This window comes from Salvelinus fontinalis, chromosome 32, assembly GCF_029448725.1.
Source record: "Salvelinus fontinalis isolate EN_2023a chromosome 32, ASM2944872v1, whole genome shotgun sequence".
In the NCBI taxonomy this organism is placed as follows: Eukaryota; Metazoa; Chordata; class Actinopteri; order Salmoniformes; family Salmonidae; genus Salvelinus; species Salvelinus fontinalis.
This window is the reverse complement of record NC_074696.1, coordinates 282,233-306,529: the sequence shown is the minus strand read 5'-3', so window position 1 is coordinate 306,529 and position 24,297 is coordinate 282,233. Positions and strand designations below refer to the sequence as shown.

The following is a 24,297-nucleotide window of genomic DNA, read 5'->3' as shown; positions in this document are numbered from 1 at the left end:
TATTTGGAATTTAATTTCTCTCCTTCTACAATTTGATAATTGTAACTCTTTATCTTCGATCTTTGGCTGAAGAGAGCATCAGACCCAACGTTTCTGTTTGGATCACATATTTTACATGGTCTGTTATGTCTTCAGTGAATACATGTATTGTGTTGTCAGATCCTCATAAACCTGGAGACAGCCCTGATGGACGACACAGCCCACTGGTACAAGTTGCAAACCCACGATGTATCCTTCCTGGCAATGCCCAACCCCTCACCCTACACGCAGAGGAAACTGCTGCCGGGAGAGAGCCCCACTAGAAGGTTACAGAGTAGGTCTCCACCAGCACCAGCACCTGCACCACACACCTAACCATGTCCATACCAGCACCACACCTAACCATATCTCTACCAGCACCACACCTAACCATGTCTCTACCAGCACCACACCTAACCATCTCTCTACCAGCACCACACCTAACCATGTCTCTACCAGCACCAAACCTAACAATGTCTCTACCAGCACCACACCTAACCATGTCTCTACCAGCACCACACCTAACCATGTCTCTACCAGCACCACACCTAACCATGTCTCTACCAGCACCACACCTAACCATGTCTCTACCAGCACCACACCTAACCATGTCTCAACCAGCACCACACCTAACCATGTCTCTACCAGCACCACACCTAACCATGTCTCTACCAGCACCACACCTAACCATGTCTCTACCAGCACCACACCTAACCATGTCTCTACCAGCACCAAACCTAACCATGTTCATACCAGCACCACACCTAACCATGTCTCTACCAGCACCACACCTAACCATGTCTCTACCAGCACCAAACCTAACAATGTCTCTGCCAGCACCACACACCTAACCATGTCTCTACCAGCACCACACCTAACCATGTCTCTACCAGCACCACACCTAACCATGTCTCTACCAGCACCACACCTAACCATGTCTCTACCAGCACCAAACCTAACCATGTCTCTACCAGCACCACACCTAACCATGTCTCTACCAGCACCACACCTAACCATATCTCTACCAGCACCAAACCTAACAATGTCTCTACCAGCACCACGCAGAACCATGTCTCCACCAGCACCAAACCTAACCATGTCTCAACCAGCACCACACCTAACCATGTCTCCAGCAGCACCACACCTAACCATGTCTCCAGCAGCACCACACCTAACCATGTCTCCAGCAGCACCACACCTAACCATGTCTCTACCGGCACCACACCTAACCATGTCTCCAGCAGCACCACACCTAACCATGTCTCCGCCAGCACCACACACCTATCCATATCTCTACCAGCACCACACCAAACCATGTCTCTACCAGCACCAAACCTAACCATGTCTCCGCCAGCACCACACACCTAACCATGTCTCTACCGGCACCACACCTAACCATGTCTCAACCAGCACCACACCTAACCATGTCTCTACCAGCACCACACCTAACCATGTCTCTACCAGCATCACACCTAACCATGTCTCTACCGGCACCACACCTAACCATGTCTCTACCAGCACCACACCTAACCATGTCTCTACCAGCACCACACCTAACCATGTCTCAGTCAGCACCACACCTAACCATATCTCTACCAGCACCACACCTAACCATATCTCTACCAGCACCACACCTAACCATGTCTCTACCAGCACCACACCTAACCATGTCTCTACCAGCACCACACCTAACCATATCTCTACCAGCACCACACCTAACCATGTCTCTACCAGCACCACACCTAACCATGTCTCTACCAGCACCACACCTAACCATATCTCTACCAGCACCACACCTAACCATGTCACCAGTCAGCACCACCTAACCATGTCTCTACCAGCACCACACCTAACCATGTCTCCAGCAGCACCACACCTAACCATGTCTCCAGCAGCACCACACCTAACCATGTCCATACCAGCACCACACCTAACCATATCTCAACCAGCACCACACCTAACCATGTCCATACCAGCACCACACCTAACCATGTCTCTACCAGCACCACACCAAACCATGTCTCTACCAGCACCACACCTAACCATGTCTCCAGCAGCACCACACCTAACCATATCTCTACCAGCACCACACCTAACCATGTCTCTACCAGCACCACACCTAACCATGTCTCAACCAGCACCACACCTAACCATATCTCTACCAGCACCACACCTAACCATGTTTCTACCAGCACCACACCTAACCATGTCTCTACCGGCACCACACCTAACCATATCTCTAAACACATCCCCACAGCATGATGCTGCCACCAAAATGCTTCACTGTGGGGATGGTGTTCTCGGGGTGATGAGAGGTGTTGGGTTTGCACCAGACACAGCGTTTTCCTTGATGTCCAAAAAGCTCAAATGTATTTCTCATCTGACCAGAGTACCTTCTTCCATATGTTTGGGGAGTCTCCCACATGCCTTTTGGCGAACACCAAACATGTTTGCTTATTTTTCTCTGGCCACTCTTCCGTAAAGCCCAGCTCTGTGGAGTCTATGGCTTAAAGTGGTCCTATGGGCAGATACTCCAATCTCCATTGAGGAGCTTTACAGCTAATTAATGCCCTCCTTGCCTGGTACGTGAGTTTTTGTGGGCGGCCCTCTCTTGGCAGGTTTGTTGTGGTGCCATATTCTTTCAATTGTTTAATAATGGATTTAATGGTGCTCCGTGGGATGTTCAAAGTTTCAGATATTTTTTTATAACCCAACCCTGATCTGTACTTCTCCACAACTTTGTTCCTGACCTGTTTGGGGAGCTCATTGGTCTTCATAGTGCCGATTGCTTGGTGGTGCCCCTTGCTTAGTTGTGTTGCAGACACTGGGGCCTTTCAGAAGAGGTCTATAGTTGAAGTCGGAAGTTTACATACACTTAAATTGGAGTCATTAAAACTAGTTTTTCAACCACCCCACAAATTTCTTGTTAACAAACTATAGTTTTGACAAGTTGGATAGGACATCTACTTTGTGCATGACACAAGTAATTTTTCCAACAATTGTTTACAGACAGATTATTTCACTTATATTTCACTGTATCACAATTCCAGTGGGTCAAAGGTTTACATACACTAAGTTGACTGTGCCTTTAAACAGCTTGGAAAATTCCAGAAAATTATGTCATGGCTTTAGAAGCTTCTGACAGGCTAATTGACATAATTTGAGTCAATTGGAGGTGTACCTGTGGATGCATTTCAAGGCCTACCTTCAAACTCAGTGCCTCTTTGCTTGACATCATGGGAAAATCAAAATAAATCAGCCAAGACCTCAGAAAATAATTGTAGACCTCCACAAGTCTGGTTCATCCTTGGGAGCAATTTCCAAACGCCCTAAGGAACCACGTTCATCTGTACAAACAATAGTATGCAAGTATAAACACCATAGGACCACGCAGCCGTCATACCGCTCAGGAAGGAGACGTGTTCTGTCTCCTAGAGATGAATGTACTTTGGGGCGAAAAGTGCAAATCAATCCCAGAACAACAGCAAAGGACCTTGTGAAGATGCTGGAGGAAACCGGTACAAAAGTATTTATATCCACAGTAAAACCAGTCCTATATCGACATAACCTGAAAGGCCACTCAGCAAGGAAGAAGCCACTGCTCCAAACCCGGCATAAAAAAGCCAGACTACGGTTTGCAACTGCACATGGGGACAAAGATCGTACTTTTTGGAGAAATGTCCTCTGGTCTGATGAAACAAAAATAGAACTGTTTGTAATGATCATCGTTATGTTTGGAGGATAAAGGGGGAGGCTTGCAAACCGAAGAACACCATCCCAACCGTGAAGCACGGGGGTGGGAGCATCATGTTGTGGGGGGTGCTTTGCTGCAGGAGGGACTGGTGCACTTCACAAAATAGATGGCATCATGGGAAGGAAAATTACGTGGATAGATTGAAACAACATCTCAAGACATCAGTCAGGAAGTTAAAGCTTGGTTGCAAATGGGTCTTCCAAGTGGACAATGACCCCAAGCATACTTCCAAAATATGCGTCAAAATGGCTTAATGACAACACAGTCAAGGTATTGGAGTTGCCATGGCAAAGCCTTGACCTAAATCCCATAGAAAATTTGTGGGCAGAACTGAAAAAGCATGTGCGAGCAAGGAGGCCTACCAACCCTGTCAGGAGGAAGGGGCAAAAATTCACCCAACTTACTGTGGGAAGCTTGTGGAAGGTTACCGGAAACGTTTGACCCAAGTTAAACAATTGAAAGGCAATGCTACCAAATACTAATTGAGTGTATGTAAACTTCTGACCCACTGGGAATGTGATGAAAGAAATAAAAGCTGAAATAAATCATTCTCTCTACTATTATTCTGACATTTAACATTCTTAAAATAAAGTGGTGATCCTAACTGACCTAAGACAGGGAATTTTTACTAGGATTAAATGTCAGGAATTGTGAAAAACTGAGTGTAAATGTATTTGGCAAAGGTGTATGTAAACTTCGGACTTCAACTGTATATATACTGAGATCATGTGACAGATCATGTGACACTTAAATAAAGTCCATTTGTGTGCAATCTAACTAATTATGTGACTTCTGAAGGTAATTGGTTGCACCATATCTTATTTAGGGGCTTCATAGCAAAGGGGTGAATACATATGCACGCATTACTTGTCTGTTTTTTATTTTATTTTTTTTAGAGTTTTTTGAAACAAGTAATTTTTTTCATTTCACTTCACCAATTTGGACTATTTTGTGTATGCCCATTACATGAAGTCCAAATAAAAATCCATTTAAATTACAGGTTGTAATGCAACAAAATAGGAAAAACGCCAAGGGGGTGAATACTTTTGCAAGCCACTGTATAGGCCTTTGCGATGCTGTTGGTTCATTGATTGTGCAGAGCGGCTTACATCTACAATTGGTGAATTTGTATTTGATTTCAAATAACCTAGTAATAGGGATTTTTTAAATATTTTGATAATGAATTGGTTGACACACCTTTAGCTACTGTATACATAATATCTCACCACCATGCATTTCCATCTCCTACCCTCTTTCTTTTATTCATTTTTTGAGCACGCAGACAGGCTGTCAACAGCTTAGTGAAATGTTTCACTGCCAAAACATGTTACTGTCAATGTTCAGGTTTCCCAAATTAAGCACTGGGTGGCAGCAGGAACAAGGTTGGAGAGACCATGGCACACAGAGTACTGGGTGGCAGCAGGAACAGGGTTGGAGAGACCATGGCATACAGAGCACTGGGTGGCAGCAGGAACAGGGTTGGAGAGACCATGGCATACAGAGTACTGGGTGGCAGCAGGAACAGGGTTGGAGAGACCATGGCATACAGAGTACTGGGTAGCTGCAGGAACAGGGTTGGAGAGACCATGGCATACAGAGTACTGGGTAGCAGCAGGAACAGGGTTGGAGAGACCATGGCATACAGAGTACTGGGTAGCAGCAGGAACAGGGTTGGAGAGACCATGGCATACAGAGTACTGGGTAGCAGCAGGAACAGGGTTGGAGAGACCATGGCATACAGAGTACTGGGTAGCAGCAGGAACAGGGTTGGAGAGACCATGGCATACAGAGTACTGGGTAGCAGCAGGAACAGGGTTGGAGAGACCATGGCATACAGAGTACTGGGTAGCTGCAGGAACAGGGTTGGAGAGACCATGGCATACAGAGTACTGGGTGGCAGCAGGAACAAGGTTGGAGAGACCATGGCATACAGAGTACTGGGTGGCAGCAGGAACAAGGTTGGAGAGACTATGGCATACAGAGTACTGGGTGGCAGCAGGAACAAGGTTGGAGAGACTATGGCATACAGAGTACTGGGTGGCAGCAGGAACAAGGTTGGAGAGACTATGGCATACAGAGTACTGGGTGGCAGCAGGAACAAGGTTGGAGAGACCATGGCATACAGAGTACTGGGTGGCAGCAGGAACAAGGTTGGAGAGACTATGGCATACAGAGTACTGGGTGGCAGCAGGAACAAGGTTGGAGAGACCATGGCATACAGAGTACTGGGTGGCAGCAGGAACAAGGTTGGAGAGACCATGGCATACAGAGTACTGGGTGGCAGCAGGAACAAGGTTGGAGAGACCATGGCATACAGAGTACTGGGTGGCAGCAGGAACAAGGTTGGAGAGACCATGGCATACAGAGTACTGGGTGGCAGCAGGAACAAGGTTGGAGAGACCATGGCATACAGAGTACTGGGTAGCTGCGGGAACAAGGTTGGAGAGACCATGGCATACAGAGTACTGGGTGGCAGCAGGAACAAGGTTGGAGAGACCATGGCATACAGAGTACTGGGTGGCAGCAGGAACAAGGTTGGAGAGACCATGGCATACAGAGTACTGGGTAGCAGCAGGAACAAGGTTGGAGAGACCATGGCATACAGAGTACTGGGTAGCAGCAGGAACAAGGTTGGAGAGACCATGGCATACAGAGTACTGGGTGGCAGCAGGAACAAGGTTGGAGAGACCATGGCATACAGAGTACTGGGTAGCAGCAGGAACAAGGTTGGAGAGACCATGGCATACAGAGTACTGGGTAGCTGCGGGAACAAGGTTGGAGAGACCATGGCATACAGAGTACTGGGTGGCAGCAGGAACAAGGTTGGAGAGACCATGGCATACAGAGTACTGGGTGGCAGCAGGAACAAGGTTGGAGAGACCATGGCATACAGAGTACTGGGTAGCAGCAGGAACAAGGTTGGAGAGACCATGGCATACAGAGTACTGGGTAGCAGCAGGAACAAGGTTGGAGAGACCATGGCATACAGAGTACTGGGTGGCAGCAGGAACAAGGTTGGAGAGACCATGGCATACAGAGTACTGGGTAGCTGCGGGAACAGGGTTGGAGAGACTATGGCATACAGAGTACTGGGTAGCAGCAGGAACAAGGTTGGAGAGACCATGGCATACAGAGTACTGGGTAGCTGCGGGAACAGGGTTGGAGAGACCATGGCATACAGAGTACTGGGTAGCTGCGGGAACAGGGTTGGAGAGACCATGGCATACAGAGTACTGGGTAGCTGCGGGAACAGGGTTGGAGAGACCATGGCATACAGAGTACTGGGTAGCTGCGGGAACAGGGTTGGAGAGACCATGGCATACAGAGTACTGGGTGGCAGCAGGAACAAGGTTGGAGAGACCATGGCATACAGAGTACTGGGTGGCAGCAGGAACAAGGTTGGAGAGACCATGGCATACAGAGTACTGGGTAGCAGCAGGAACAAGGTTGGAGAGACCATGGCATACAGAGTACTGGGTAGCAGCAGGAACAAGGTTGGAGAGACCATGGCATACAGAGTACTGGGTGGCAGCAGGAACAAGGTTGGAGAGACCATGGCATACAGAGTACTGGGTAGCAGCAGGAACAAGGTTGGAGAGACCATGGCATACAGAGTACTGGGTAGCTGCGGGAACAAGGTTGGAGAGACCATGGCATACAGAGTACTGGGTGGCAGCAGGAACAAGGTTGGAGAGACCATGGCATACAGAGTACTGGGTGGCAGCAGGAACAAGGTTGGAGAGACCATGGCATACAGAGTACTGGGTAGCAGCAGGAACAAGGTTGGAGAGACCATGGCATACAGAGTACTGGGTAGCAGCAGGAACAAGGTTGGAGAGACCATGGCATACAGAGTACTGGGTGGCAGCAGGAACAAGGTTGGAGAGACCATGGCATACAGAGTACTGGGTAGCTGCGGGAACAGGGTTGGAGAGACTATGGCATACAGAGTACTGGGTAGCAGCAGGAACAGGGTTGGAGAGACCATGGCATACAGAGTACTGGGTAGCTGCGGGAACAGGGTTGGAGAGACCATGGCATACAGAGTACTGGGTAGCTGCGGGAACAGGGTTGGAGAGACCATGGCATACAGAGTACTGGGTAGCTGCAGGAACAGGGTTGGAGAGACCATGGCATACAGAGTACTGGGTGGCAGCAGGAACAAGGTTGGAGAGACCATGGCATACAGAGTACTGGGTGGCAGCAGGAACAAGGTTGGAGAGACCATGGCATACAGAGTACTGGGTGGCAGCAGGAACAAGGTTGGAGAGACCATGGCATACAGAGTACTGGGTAGCAGCAGGAACAAGGTTGGAGAGACCATGGCATACAGAGTACTGGGTAGCAGCAGGAACAAGGTTGGAGAGACCATGGCATACAGAGTACTGGGTGGCAGCAGGAACAAGGTTGGAGAGACCATGGCATACAGAGTACTGGGTAGCAGCAGGAACAAGGTTGGAGAGACCATGGCATACAGAGTACTGGGTAGCTGCGGGAACAAGGTTGGAGAGACCATGGCATACAGAGTACTGGGTGGCAGCAGGAACAAGGTTGGAGAGACCATGGCATACAGAGTACTGGGTGGCAGCAGGAACAAGGTTGGAGAGACCATGGCATACAGAGTACTGGGTAGCAGCAGGAACAAGGTTGGAGAGACCATGGCATACAGAGTACTGGGTAGCAGCAGGAACAAGGTTGGAGAGACCATGGCATACAGAGTACTGGGTGGCAGCAGGAACAAGGTTGGAGAGACCATGGCATACAGAGTACTGGGTAGCTGCGGGAACAGGGTTGGAGAGACTATGGCATACAGAGTACTGGGTAGCAGCAGGAACAAGGTTGGAGAGACCATGGCATACAGAGTACTGGGTAGCTGCGGGAACAGGGTTGGAGAGACCATGGCATACAGAGTACTGGGTAGCTGCGGGAACAGGGTTGGAGAGACCATGGCATACAGAGTACTGGGTAGCTGCGGGAACAGGGTTGGAGAGACCATGGCATACAGAGTACTGGGTAGCTGCGGGAACAGGGTTGGAGAGACCATGGCATACAGAGTACTGGGTGGCAGCAGGAACAAGGTTGGAGAGACCATGGCATACAGAGTACTGGGTGGCAGCAGGAACAAGGTTGGAGAGACCATGGCATACAGAGTACTGGGTAGCAGCAGGAACAAGGTTGGAGAGACCATGGCATACAGAGTACTGGGTAGCAGCAGGAACAAGGTTGGAGAGACCATGGCATACAGAGTACTGGGTGGCAGCAGGAACAAGGTTGGAGAGACCATGGCATACAGAGTACTGGGTAGCAGCAGGAACAAGGTTGGAGAGACCATGGCATACAGAGTACTGGGTAGCTGCGGGAACAAGGTTGGAGAGACCATGGCATACAGAGTACTGGGTGGCAGCAGGAACAAGGTTGGAGAGACCATGGCATACAGAGTACTGGGTGGCAGCAGGAACAAGGTTGGAGAGACCATGGCATACAGAGTACTGGGTAGCAGCAGGAACAAGGTTGGAGAGACCATGGCATACAGAGTACTGGGTAGCAGCAGGAACAAGGTTGGAGAGACCATGGCATACAGAGTACTGGGTGGCAGCAGGAACAAGGTTGGAGAGACCATGGCATACAGAGTACTGGGTAGCTGCGGGAACAGGGTTGGAGAGACTATGGCATACAGAGTACTGGGTAGCAGCAGGAACAAGGTTGGAGAGACCATGGCATACAGAGTACTGGGTAGCTGCGGGAACAGGGTTGGAGAGACCATGGCATACAGAGTACTGGGTAGCTGCGGGAACAGGGTTGGAGAGACCATGGCATACAGAGTACTGGGTAGCTGCGGGAACAGGGTTGGAGAGACCATGGCATACAGAGTACTGGGTAGCTGCGGGAACAGGGTTGGAGAGACCATGGCATACAGAGTACTGGGTGGCAGCAGGAACAAGGTTGGAGAGACCATGGCATACAGAGTACTGGGTGGCAGCAGGAACAAGGTTGGAGAGACCATGGCATACAGAGTACTGGGTAGCAGCAGGAACAAGGTTGGAGAGACCATGGCATACAGAGTACTGGGTAGCAGCAGGAACAAGGTTGGAGAGACCATGGCATACAGAGTACTGGGTGGCAGCAGGAACAAGGTTGGAGAGACCATGGCATACAGAGTACTGGGTAGCAGCAGGAACAAGGTTGGAGAGACCATGGCATACAGAGTACTGGGTAGCTGCGGGAACAAGGTTGGAGAGACCATGGCATACAGAGTACTGGGTGGCAGCAGGAACAAGGTTGGAGAGACCATGGCATACAGAGTACTGGGTGGCAGCAGGAACAAGGTTGGAGAGACCATGGCATACAGAGTACTGGGTAGCAGCAGGAACAAGGTTGGAGAGACCATGGCATACAGAGTACTGGGTAGCAGCAGGAACAAGGTTGGAGAGACCATGGCATACAGAGTACTGGGTGGCAGCAGGAACAAGGTTGGAGAGACCATGGCATACAGAGTACTGGGTAGCTGCGGGAACAGGGTTGGAGAGACTATGGCATACAGAGTACTGGGTAGCAGCAGGAACAAGGTTGGAGAGACCATGGCATACAGAGTACTGGGTAGCTGCGGGAACAGGGTTGGAGAGACCATGGCATACAGAGTACTGGGTAGCTGCGGAACAGGGTTGGAGAGACCATGGCATACAGAGTACTGGGTAGCTGCGGGAACAGGGTTGGAGACACCATGGCATACAGAGTACTGGGTAGCTGCGGGAACAGGGTTGGAGAGACCATGGCATACAGAGTACTGGGTGGCAGCAGGAACAAGGTTGGAGAGACCATGGCATACAGAGTACTGGGTAGCTGCGGGAACAGGGTTGGAGAGACTATGGCATACAGAGTACTGGGTGGCAGCAGGAACAAGGTTGGAGAGACCATGGCATACAGAGTACTGGGTAGCTGCGGGAACAGGGTTGGAGAGACCATGGCATACAGAGTACTGGGTAGCAGCAGGAACAAGGTTGGAGAGACCATGGCATACAGAGTACTGGGTAGCTGCGGGAACAGGGTTGGAGAGACCATGGCATACAGAGTACTGGGTAGCTGCGGGAACAGGGTTGGAGAGACCATGGCATACAGAGTACTGGGTAGCAGCAGGAACAAGGTTGGAGAGACCATGGCATACAGAGTACTGGGTAGCTGCGGGAACAGGGTTGGAGAGACCATGGCATACAGAGTACTGGGTAGCTGCGGGAACAGGGTTGGAGAGACCATGGCATACAGAGTACTGGGTAGCTGCGGGAACAGGGTTGGAGAGACCATGGCATACAGAGTACTGGGTAGCTGCGGGAACAGGGTTGGAGAGACCATGGCATACAGAGTACTGGGTAGCTGCGGGAACAGGGTTGGAGAGACCATGGCATACAGAGTACTGGGTAGCTGCGGGAACAGGGTTGGAGAGACCATGGCATACAGAGTACTGGGTAGCTGCAGGAACAGGGTTGGAGAGACCATGGCATACAGAGTACTGGGTAGCTGCGGGAACAGGGTTGGAGAGACCATGGCATACAGAGTCCTGGGTAGCTGCAGGAACAAGGTTGGAGAGACCATGGCATACAGAGTACTGGGTAGCTGCGGGAACAGGGTTGGAGAGACCATGGCATACAGAGTACTGGGTAGCTGCAGGAACAAGGTTGGAGAGCCCATGGCATACAGAGTACTGGGTAGCTGCGGGAACAGGGTTGGAGAGACCATGGCATACAGAGTACTGGGTAGCAGCAGGAACAAGGTTGGAGAGCCCATGGCATACAGAGTACTGGGTAGCTGCAGGAACAAGGTTGGAGAGCCCATGGCATACAGAGTACTGGGTAGCAGCAGGAACAAGGTTGGAGAGACCATGGCATACAGAGTACTGGGTAGCTGCAGGAACAAGGTTGGAGAGAACATGGCATACAGAGTACTGGGTAGCTGCGGGAACAGGGTTGGAGAGACCATGGCATACAGAGTACTGGGTAGCAGCAGGAACAAGGTTGGAGAGACCATGGCATACAGAGTACTGGGTAGCTGCGGGAACAGGGTTGGAGAGACCATGGCATACAGAGTACTGGGTAGCTGCGGGAACAGGGTTGGAGAGACCATGGCATACAGAGTACTGGGTAGCTGCGGGAACAGGGTTGGAGAGACCATGGCATACAGAGTACTGGGTAGCTGCGGGAACAGGGTTGGAGAGACCATGGCATACAGAGTACTGGGTAGCTGCGGGAACAGGGTTGGAGAGACCATGGCATACAGAGTACTGGGTAGCTGCGGGAACAGGGTTGGAGAGACCATGGCATACAGAGTACTGGGTAGCTGCAGGAACAGGGTTGGAGAGACCATGGCATACAGAGTACTGGGTAGCTGCGGGAACAGGGTTGGAGAGACCATGGCATACAGAGTCCTGGGTAGCTGCAGGAACAAGGTTGGAGAGACCATGGCATACAGAGTACTGGGTAGCTGCGGGAACAGGGTTGGAGAGACCATGGCATACAGAGTACTGGGTAGCTGCAGGAACAAGGTTGGAGAGCCCATGGCATACAGAGTACTGGGTAGCTGCGGGAACAGGGTTGGAGAGACCATGGCATACAGAGTACTGGGTAGCAGCAGGAACAAGGTTGGAGAGCCCATGGCATACAGAGTACTGGGTAGCTGCAGGAACAAGGTTGGAGAGCCCATGGCATACAGAGTACTGGGTAGCAGCAGGAACAAGGTTGGAGAGACCATGGCATACAGAGTACTGGGTAGCTGCAGGAACAAGGTTGGAGAGCCCATGGCATACAGGGTTTGGGCAGAGTATCACCTGATGGGAAACTACTGAAACAGTGGAGTGGAATAAGTGGTTATATTTATTTCTCAGCAACTCATAATGATGCTCTGCTACAAACTGAAGTAGCCTACACACGGCCTGGCCGGCCTACACACGGCCTACACACGGCCTGGCCGGCCTACACATGGCCTACGCACGGCCTGGCCGGCCTACACACGGCCTACACACGGCCTGGCCGGCCTACACACGGCCTGGCCGGCCTACACACGGCCTACACGCGGCCTGGCCGGCCTACACACGGCCTACACGCGGCCTGGCCGGCCTACACACGGCCTACACGCGGCCTGGCCGGCCTACACACGGCCTACACGCGGCCTGGCCGGCCTACACACGGCCTACACACGGCCTGGCCGGCCTACACACGGCCTGGCCGGCCTACACACGGCCTACACACGGCCTGGCCGGCCTACACACGGCCTGGCCGGCCTACACACGGCCTGGCCGGCCTACACACGGCCTACACACGGCCTGGCCGGCCTACACACGGCCTGGCCGGCCTACACACGGCCTGGCCGGCCTACACACGCCTACACACGGCCTGGCCGGCCTACACACGGCCTACACACGGCCTGGCCGGCCTACATTGGCTGTTCCAGTGCATACAACATATGATTTCTATTTTATTCAGTTAAGTTCAATTATATTATTCTTACTATAAAATCATATAAAATAAAATAATGGCAAGGGACTTATAAGCATATCTTGTCTGCTAAATGAACAAGCCCACATGCCCATGCCCATGGAGCATAGCCAGATAACATACAGTAGGACAACTTTTTGACTATGTTTGACTATGCTAGTATTTCCTGGTTTGGGGGCTTATCTCATCTTATGAATGGGAAGCTCCAGATAGCCCAGAATAAGCTGATCAGGGTAGTACTGAAGGTGAGTCCACGTACTCACATAGGCAGGAGCTGCTTTCAGGAACTCAACTGGCTGCCTGTTGAGGCTAGGGTGTCCCAGATTAGACTGGGTTTGGTTTACAGGAGTATTTATGGTCCTGCCTGTTGAGGCTAGGGTGTCCCAGATTAGACTGGGTTTGGTTTACAGGAGTATTTATGGTCCTGCCTGTTGAGGGTGTCCCAGATTAGACTAGGTTTGGTTTACAGGAGTATTTATGGTCCAGCCTGTTGAGGCTAGGGTGTCCCAGATTAGACTGGGTTTGGTTTACAGGAGTATTTATGGTCCTGCCTGTTGAGGGTGTCCCAGATTAGACTGGGTTTGGTTTACAGGAGTATTTATGGTCCAGCCTGTTGAGGCTAGGGTGTCCCAGATTAGACTGGGTTTGGTTTACAGGAGTATTTATGGTCCTGCCTGTTGAGGGTGTCCCAGATTAGACTAGGTCTGGTTTACAGGAGTATTTATGGTCCTGCCTGTTGAGGCTAGGGTGTCCCAGATTAGACTGGGTTTGGTTTACAGGAGTATTTATGGTCCTGCCTGTTGAGGGTGTCCCAGATTAGACTGGGTTTGGTTTACAGGAGTATTTATGGTCCTGCCTGTTGAGGGTGTCCCAGATTAGACTGGGTTTGGTTTACAGGAGTATTTATGGTCCAGCCTGTTGAGGCTAGGGTGTCCCAGATTAGACTGGGTTTGGTTTACAGGAGTATTTATGGTCCTGCCTGTTGAGGGTGTCCCAGATTAGACTAGGTCTGGTTTACAGGAGTATTTATGGTCCTGCCTGTTGAGGGTGTCCCAGATTAGACTGGGTCTGGTTTACAGGAGTATTTATGGTCCTGCCTGTTGAGGGTGTCCCAGATTAGACTGGGTCTGGTTTACAGGAGTATTTATGGTCCTGCCTGTTGAGGGTGTCCCAGATTAGACTAGGTCTGGTTTACAGGAGTATTTATGGTCCTGCCTGTTGAGGCTAGAGTGTCCCAGATTAGACTGGGTTTGGTTTACAGGAGTATTTATGGTCCTGCCTGTTGAGGCTAGGGTGTCCCAGATTAGACTAGGTTTGGTTTATAGTAGTATTTATGGTCCTGCCTGTTGAGGCTAGGGTGTCCCAGATTAGACTGGTTCTGGTTTACAGTAGTATTTATGGTTCTGCCTGTTGAGGGTGTCCCAGATTAGACTGGTTCTGGTTTACAGGAGTATTTATGGTTCTGCGACCAGATATCTAAGTAATTACTTTCCTGGTGTTAGGGATGCACACAATCACAGCACCAGATCAGGTGTTGCTGATGTGTGCTTCTACAGGTTCAGGAGTAATGCTGGGAAAGGTACTTTCTTGTATACTGGAGCCTCAGAATGGAATGAGTTGCCTCTGCCCATTAAAAACAACATCCTCTCTGGGCATCTTTAAAAACAAAGTAAAAATATGTTTGATGTCTTCTGTGCCCATATGAATAACCCCTATGATGTAACTGGAGTGATGAGATAGATGTTCTTCTTCTCTGGTTTATTATTTCACTGCCGTACTTTGTTTTACTGGGTTCAATCTTGTCCAGCCATCTTGTCTCAAGAGGACCACAATGGAAATAAGTCCCAGACTTTATTGTGTGTTATCCTCAATGTTTTCATTCATGTGCATGTATGGCTTTTTCAAGTTTTATGTGTGCTTGTTTTTTGATGATTCCATTTGACCTGTATTGACCCGTAAGGACCCGTACTGACCTGTACTGATTCATTTTCAACCGTTCGCTGCCTGCACCCGCACGCCAGACTAGCATCACCACCCTGGACGGTTCCGACCTAGAATATGTGGACATCTATAAGTACCTAGGTGTCTGGCTAGACTGCAAACTCTCCTTCCAGACTCATATCAAACATCTCCAATCCAAAATCAGATCTAGAGTCGGCTTTCTATTCCGGAACAAAGCCTCCTTCACTCACGCCGCCAAACTTACCCTAGTAAAACTGACTATCCTACCGATCCTCGACTTCGGCGATGTCATCTACAAAATAGCTTCCAATACTCTACTCAGCAAACTGGATGCAGTTTATCACAGTGCCATCCGTTTTGTTACTAAAGCACCTTATACGACCCACCACTGCGACCTGTATGCCCTAGTCGGCTGGCCCTCGCTACATGTTCGTCGTCAGACCCACTGGCTCCAGGTCATCTACAAGACTATGCTAGGTAAAGTGCCGCCTTATCTCAGTTCACTGGTCACGATGGCTACACCCACCCGTAGCACGCGCTCCAGCAGGTGTATCTCACTGATCATCCCTAAAGCCAAAACCTCATTTGGACGCCTTTCCTTCCAGTTCTCTGCTGCCTGCGACTGGAACGAATTGCAAAAATCTCTGAAGTTGGAGACTTTTATCTCCCTCAACAACTTTAAAAATCTGCTATCCGAGCAGCTAACCGATCGCTGCAGCTGTACATAGTCCATCTGTAAACTACCCACCCAATTTACCTACCTCACCCCCCATACTGCTTTTATTTATTTACTTTTCTGCTCTTTTGCACACCAGTATCTCTTCTTGCACATGATCATCTGATGATTTATCACTCCAGTGTTAATCTGCTAAATTGTAATTATTCGATTTATTGCCTACCTCATGCCTTTTGCACACATTGTATATAGATTCTCTTTTTTCTACCATGTTATTGACTTGTTTATTGTTTACTCCATGTGTAACTCTGTGTTGTTGTCTGTTCACACTGCTATGCTTTATCTTGGCCAGGTCGCAGTTGTAAATGAGAACTTGTTCTCAACTAGCCTACCTGGTTAAATAAAGGTGAAATAAAAAAAATAAAAAAAATAAAAATAAATACTGACCCGTATTGACCCATACTGACTTATACTGACCCGTATTGACCCATACTGACTTATACTGACCCGTATTGACCCGTACTTAATCAAACCAACCCGTATTGAGGGCAGCAGGTAGCCTTGCGGTTAAGAGTCGGGCCAGTAACCGAAAGGTTGCTTGTTCAAATCCATGAGCCGACTAGTTGACAAATCTGTCGATGTGCACTTAACCTACTTGCCTTGCCTATACTGACCCGTATTGACCCATACTGACCTATACTGACCCGTATTGACCCGCACTGACAAATACTGACCCACACTGACTAGTATTGACCCGTACCGAGAGTGCAAGACGCTCTGGAGAAGAGCAACTGCTAAATGACTAAAACATGTAAACAAATAAACAAATAAATGTACTGATTTGTACAGACCCATACTGACGCATATTGACCCGTACTGACCTGTATTGTATTAAGAAGCAGAGCTTTGTGATGACAGAGACACATTTTCTCCTGCTCTGTGTGGGCCATGTAGTCAGTGTCAATGAGGTGTTGTGTCTCTGTGACCCAGTTTTGTCCGGTATTGAGTCTTAATGACCCATACTGAACCGTACTGAGCCGTATTGACCACTACTGATCCGTATTGACCCACACTTACTCATACTGACTGGTATTGACCCGTATTGTACTGTACTGACCCGTATTGAATTGTACTGACCCGTATTGACCCGTACTGACCTGTACTGACCCGTACTGACCTGTACTGACCTGTACTGACCCTTATTGAATTGTACTGACCCGTACTGACCCGTACTGACCTGTACTGACCCGTATTGACCCGTACTGACCCGTACTGACCTGTACTGACCCGTATTGACCCGTACTGACCTGTACTGACCTGTATTGAATTGTACTGACCCGTATTGACCCGTACTGACCCGTACTGACCCGTATTGAACCGTACTGACCTGTATTGACCCGTATTGACCCGTACTGACCTGTACTGACCCGTACTGACCCGTATTGACCCGTACTGACCTGTACTGACCCGTATTGACCCGTACTGACCTGTACTGACCCGTATTGACCCGTACTGACCTGTACTGACCCGTATTGACCCGTACTGACCTGTACTGACCTGTACTGACCCGTATTGACCCGTACTGACCCGTATTGACCCGTACTGACCTGTACTGACCCGTATTGACCCGTACTGACCTGTACTGACCCGTATTGACCCGTACTGACCTGTACTGACCCGTATTGACCCGTACTGACCTGTACTGACCTGTACTGACCCGTATTGACCCGTACTGACCCGTATTGACCCGTACTGACCTGTACTGACCCGTATTGACCCGTACTGACCCGTATTGACCCGTATTGACCTGTACTGACCTGTACTGACCCGTATTGACCCGTATTGACCCGTACTGACCCGTACTGACCCGTATTGACCCGTACTGACCCGTATTGACCGGTATTGACCCGTATTGACCCGTATTGACTCGTACTGACCCGTATTGACCCGTAATGACCTGTACTGACCCGTATTGACCTGTACTGACCCGTACTGACCCGTATTGACCCGTACTGACCCGTATTGACCCGTATTGACCCGTACTGACCCGTATTGACCCGTACTGACCCGTACTGACCCGTATTGACCCGTACTGACCCGTATTGACCCGTAATGACCTGTATTGACCCGTACTGACCCGTAATGACCTGTGGTGGATTAGAGAAAAAGGATAACAGAATCCTGTCACGACAAGGCAGCTCTAGACATTCTTCTTCATTCATCTTCTCTTTTTTTTCTCTTGCTCTTCTCTCGTTACCTCCCAGTGTCCCAGAGAATTATTGACAGTGAGTTCTCTGATTTTGACTGCGAGGACGGGATCGGTGTCATAGCAGGTAACCAAATCACGACAAAACAGGTTTAATGGAGCTCCAATGCTAGCTATAACCATGTACTCTATATCTATATCAAATTACAATATCAACATGTTATTACTATTATTATCAGAAATTAGAACACATACCTCTACACATATACATACATACTGTCTACACACAACAACAGAACAGCATCCATAGAATCCCATTTATCATAATAATGTAGAGGTCTCTTTACTTGGACACAATCAGTCCTGTGTTCCTATGCTATTCTAAATTTCCCAACCACTTTCACATAGACTACCGTTCAAGAGTTTTGGGTCACTTCGAAATGTTCTTGTTTTTGAAAGAAAAGCACTTTTTTTGTCCATTAAAATAACATCAAATTGATCAGAAGTACAGTGTAGACATTGTTAATGTTGTAAATTACTATTGTAGCTGTAAACGGTAGGTTTTTAATGGGATGTCTACATAGGCCCATTATCAGCAACTATCACTCCTGTGTTCCAATAGCAGGTTGTGTTAGCTAATCCAAGTTTATCATTTTAAAAGGCTAATTGATCATTAGAAAACCCTTTTGCAATTATGTTAGCACAGCTGAAAACTGTTGTGCTGATTAATGAAGCAAATAAACTGGCCTTCTTTAGACTTGTTGAGTATCTGGAGCATCAGCATTTGTGGATTCGATTACAGGCTCAAAATGGCCAGAAACAAAGTACTTTCTTCTGAAACTCGTGAGTCTATTCTTGTTCTGAGAAATGAAGGCTATTCCATGCGAGAAACTGCCAAGAAACTGAAGATCTCGTACCACGCTGTGTACTACTCCCTTCACAGAACAGCACAAACCGGCTCTAACCAGAGTAGAAAGAGGAGTGGGAGGCCCCGGTGCACAACTGAGCAAGAAGGCAAATACATTAGATTGTCTAGTTTGAGAAACGGACGCCTCACAAGTCCTCAACTGGCAGCTTCATTAAATAGTACCCGCAAAACACCAGTCTCAACGTCAACAGTGAAGAGGTGACACCGGGATGCTGACCTTCTAGGCAGAGTTGCAAAGAAAAAGCCATATCTCAGACTGGCCAATAAAAATAAAAGATTAAGATGGGCAAAAGAACAGACACTGGACAGAGGAAGATTTTTAAAAAGTGTTACGCACAGACGAATCTAAGTTCGAGGTGTTCGGATCACAAAGAGGAACATTCGTGAGATGAAGAAAAAATGAAAAGATGCTGGAGGAGTGCTTGACGCCATCTGTCATGGTGGAGGCAATGTGATGGTCTGGGGGTGCTTTGGTGGTGGTAAAGTGGGAGATTTGTACAGGGTGAACGGGATCTCGAAGAAGGAAGGCTGTCACTTAATTTTGCAACGCCGTGCCATACCCTGTGGACGACACTTAATCGGAGCCAATTTCCTCCTACAACAGGACAATGACCCAAAGCACAGCTCCAAACTATGCAATAACTATTTATGGAAGAAGCAGTCAGCTGGTATTCTGTCTATAATGGAGTGGCCGGCACAGTCACCGGATCTCAACCCTATTGAGCTGTTGTGGGAGCAGCTTGACCGTATGGTACGTAAGAAGTGCCCATCAAGCCAATCCAACTTGTGGGAGGTGCATCAGGGAGCATGGGGTGAAATCTCTTCAGATTACCTCAACAAATTGACAACTAGAATGCCAAAAGTCTGCAAGGCTGTAATTGCTGCAAATGGAGGATTCTTTGACGAAAGCAAAGTTTGAAGAACACAATTATTATTTCAATTAAAAATCACTATTTATAACCTTATCAACGTCTTGACTATATTTCCTATTAATTTTGCAACTCATTTCATGTATGTCTTCATGGAAAACAAGGACATTTCTAAGTGACCCCAAACTTTGAATTGTAGTGTACATTCCAAGCAATGACAAGACAAATAATTGAACACTTCAAGGCTCATGGAAATACAGTGACAGTCTTAAACACAGCTGGGGGAAGCTCTATCTCCACTCCCTCTCTCTCCCCCTCCACTCCCTCTCTCTCCACATCCACTCCCTGTCTCTCCCCCTCCACTCCCTCTCTCTCCACATCCACTCTCTCTCCCCCTCCACTCCATCTCTCTCCACTCCCTCTCTCTCCACTCCCTCTCTCTCCACATCCACTCTCTCTCCCCCTCCACTCCCTCTCTCTCCACATCCACTCTCTCTCCCCCTCCACTCCCTCTCTCTCCACATCCACTCTCTCTCCCCCTCCACTCCCTCTCTCTCCAGTCCACTCTCTCTCCCCCTCCACTCCCTCTCTCTCCACGTCCACTCTCTCTCCCCCTCCACTCCCTCTCTCTCCAGTCCACTCTCTCTCCCCCTCCACTCCCTCTCTCTCCACATCCACTCTCTCTCCCCCTCCACTCCCTCTCTCTCCACGTCCACTCTCTCTCCCCCTCCACTCCCTCTCTCTCCAGTCCACTCTCTCTCCCCCTCCACTCCCTCTCTCCACATCCACTCTCTCTCCCCCTCCACTCCCTCTCTCTCCACATCCACTCTCTCTCCCCCTCCACTCCCTCTCTCTCCACATCCACTCTCTCTCCCCCTCCACTCCCTCTCTCTCCACATCCACTCTCTCTCCCCCTCCACTCCCTCTCTCTCCAGTCCACTCTCTCTCCCCCTCCACTCCCTCTCTCTCCACGTCCACTCTCTCTCCCCCTCCACTCCCTCTCTCTCCAGTCCACTCTCTCTCCCCCTCCACTCCCTCTCTCTCCACATCCACTCTCTCTCCCCCTCCACTCCCTCTCTCTCCACGTCCACTCTCTCTCCCCCTCCACTCCCTCTCTCTCCAGTCCACTCTCTCTCCCCCTCCACTCCCTCTCTCCACATCCACTCTCTCTCCCCCTCCACTCCCTCTCTCTCCACATCCACTCTCTCTCCCCCTCCACTCCCTCTCTCTCCAGTCCACTCTCTCTCCCCCTCCACTCCCTCTCTCTCCACATCCACTCTCTCTCCCCCTCCACTCCCTCTCTCTCCACATCCACTCTCTCCCCCTCCACTCCCTCTCTCTCCACATCCACTCTCTCTCCCCCTCCACTCCCTCTCTCTCCAGTCCACTCCCCCTCTCTCCAGTCCACTCCCTCTCTTTCCCCCTGCACTCCCTCTCTTTCCCCCTCTACTCCCTCCCTCTCCCCTCCCCTCCCACTCTTCCCTCTCTTATCCCTCTGTATCCCCCTCCTATCCCCTCTCCCCCTCCACTCCCTCATTCTTCCCTCAACTCCCTCTTTCTCCCCTCCACTCCCTCTATTTCCCCCTCCACTTCCTCTCTTCTCCCTCCTATCCCTCAATGTCCCTCTCCACTAGTCTCCTTCTCCCCCTTCCTATCCTATCTCCCCCTCCACTTTCTCTCTCTCCCCCTCCTATCCCACTCTACCCCTTCAATCTGATTTTTGCCGTCAACTCCCTCCCTCTCTCTCCCAATCCAATCCAATCCCCCTCTCCAACTCCACTCCCTCCCTCTCTCTCTCTCTTTCTCCCTCCTACCTCTCTTCCCCTCCTACCTCTCTGCCCCTCCACTCCCACTCTCTCCTCCTCCTATCCCCCTCCACTCCCTCTCTTTCCCACTATAGCCCTCCTCTTCCCCTCCATTCTCTTTCTCTAGCCTTCCTTTTCCCTCCCCCTCTCCAACTCCACTCCCCCTCTTTCCCCCCCACTACCTCTCTCTACCCTCCACTCCCCCTCTCTCCCACCCTCTTCCCCTCCATGCCTCTTCTCCCTTTCAACTCCCCATCTCTCCCCCTTCTATCCCTTGTTCCCCTCCACTCCCTCTCTCTCCCAGTCCACTCCCTCTTTACCCCTCCACTCCCTCTCTCTCCCCCTCCTATCCCCTGTCCCCCTATACTCCCTCTCTCCCCGTCCAATCCCTCTCTAACCCTCCACTCCCCCTCTCTCCCCCTTGTATCCCCTCATATCCCCTGTCCCCCTCCTCGCTCTCTACACCTGCTATCCATCTATATCCCCTCCACTCTCTCTCTCCCCCTCATATCCCCTCACCCCCTCCTCTCCCACTCTCTCCCTCTTCACTCCCTCTTTCTTCCCATCCACTCCCTCTCTTCCCCCATCTAATCCCTCTCTCTACCACTCTATTACCCCTTTCCCCCTCCAATCTGTCTTCCTCTCCCTCCTACCCCCTTTCCCCCTCCTATCCCTCTATCCCCTCACCTCCTCCACTCCGTCTCTCTCCCCCCATTAACTCCCTCTCACCCCCCCTCCACTCCCTATATTACCCCTCCATACCCTCTCTCCCCCCTCTAATCCCTTACTCTCCCCCTCCACTCCTCTTTCCCCCTCCACTCCTTCTCTCTCCCCCTAATATCTCCTCTCCCCCTCCACACCCTCTCTCTCCCAATCCACTCCCTGTCTCTCCCCTCCACTCCCTCTACCTCCCCATTCACTCCCTCCCTCTCACCCTTCACTCCCTCTCAATCCCCCTCCTATCCTCACTCCCCCTCCACTCCCTCTTTCTCTTTCTCCTTATCCTATCCCCTCTCCCCCTCCACACCCTCTCTCACCCCTTCCACTCCCCCTCCACTGCCCCTCTTTGCCTGCACTCCCTCTCTCTTCCCCTCCACCTAATCTCTCTCTCCCTCAACTCCCTCTCCTCTCTCCCCTCCTTTCTCCTTTCACCCTCCATTCAATCTCTCTTCCTCCACTCCCTCTTTCTCCCCCTCCACTCCCTCTTTCTCCCCCTCCTATCTCCTCTCCTCCTTCACTCTCCCTCTCTCCCCTTCCACACCCTCTCTCTCCCTTCTCCCCTCCGTCTCTTTCCCCCTCCATTCCCTCTCTCCCACCCCCACTCCCCCTCTCTCCCCCTCCACTACCTATCCCACTCCTTTTGCCCTCACCCCTCCACTCACTTTTTCTCTCCTCTCCATCTCTCCCTTCACTCCCTGTCTCCCCTTGCACTCCCTCTCTCTATGCCTCCATTCCCTCTCACTCTCCCTCCCCTCCACTCTCTTGCTCTCAACCTCCTCTCCCTCTCTTTCCCCCTCCACTACCTTTCCTCCCCTCCAATCCCCTCTCCCACACAAAGCCCTCTCTCTCCCCCTCCACTCCCTCCACTCCCTCTCTCCCCCCTCCACACTCTCTCTCCCTCCACTCCCTCTCTCACCTCCTCAACTCCCTCGCTCTCTCCCTCCCCTCCACTCACTTTTTCAACCTCCCCTCCCTCTATCTCCATCTAATCTCTTTATCTCCCACTACAGCTCACTACCGCTCACTACCCCTCCACTCCCTTCTCTCCTCGTCCTATCCTCCACTCCCTCTCACTACCCCTCCACTCCCTCCCTCTCCCCCTCAATCTCCCCTCCACTCCTACTCTCCCCTTCCACTCCCTTCTCTCCCCCTCCTGTCCTACACTCTCTTTCTCTCCCAATTTCCTCTCCCCCTCTCCTCCTGCACTCACTCTATTTCCCACTCCTATCCCTTCTTCCCCTCTAATACCCTTCTCTCCCCCTCCTATCCCTCTTTAACTCCCTATCTCTCCCCCTCCTACACACTCTCCCCGTCCTTTCCCCCTATCCTCCACTCCCTTCCACCCCATTTAATCCCTCTCTCACCCACTAGTGCTTTCTCCCTCTCCGCTCCCTCATTCTCCTCTTCCACTCCCTCTCTCCCCTCGCTCAATGCCTCCATTCCCTCTCACTCTCCCTGCCCTCCACTCTCTCTCTCTCAACCTTCCCTCCCTCTCTCTCCCCTTCCACTATCTCCACTCCCCCTCTCTCCCCCACTCCTGCTCTCTCCCCATCCAATCCCTCTCTCTCCCACTCCCACTCTCTCTCCACTCTCTTTCCCACCCCAATCCCTTCTTCCCCTCCAATCGCCCTCCACGCCCTCTCTCCCCCTCCTATCCCCTTCTCACCCTCCACTCCCTCTCTCTCCCCCTCCTATCCCCTTCTCACCCTCCACTCCCTTTCTCCCCCCCTATCCCCTTCTCCCCCTCTACTCCCTTTCTCTCCCCCTCCACTCCCTCTCTCCCCCTCCTATCCCCTTCTCACCCTCCACTCCCTCTCTCTCCCCCTCCTATCCCCTTCTCACCCTTCACTCCCTTTCTCCCCCCCCTATCCCCTTCT

The 24,297-nt window shown here is 50.6% G+C and overlaps 1 protein-coding gene across 1 annotated transcript in view; it reads left to right on the top strand.

Moving 5' to 3' along the window:
* The window catches only part of LOC129830507 (regulating synaptic membrane exocytosis protein 2-like), a 257,440-nt gene that overhangs the window by 36,650 nt on the left and 196,493 nt on the right, over nucleotides 1-24,297 (top strand). The window contains exons 9-10 of the mRNA XM_055893080.1: nucleotides 160-313; nucleotides 18,157-18,225. Of these exons, the coding sequence (XP_055749055.1) occupies nucleotides 160-313; nucleotides 18,157-18,225 (223 nt within the window). The remainder of the gene's footprint in view (nucleotides 1-159; nucleotides 314-18,156; nucleotides 18,226-24,297) is intronic.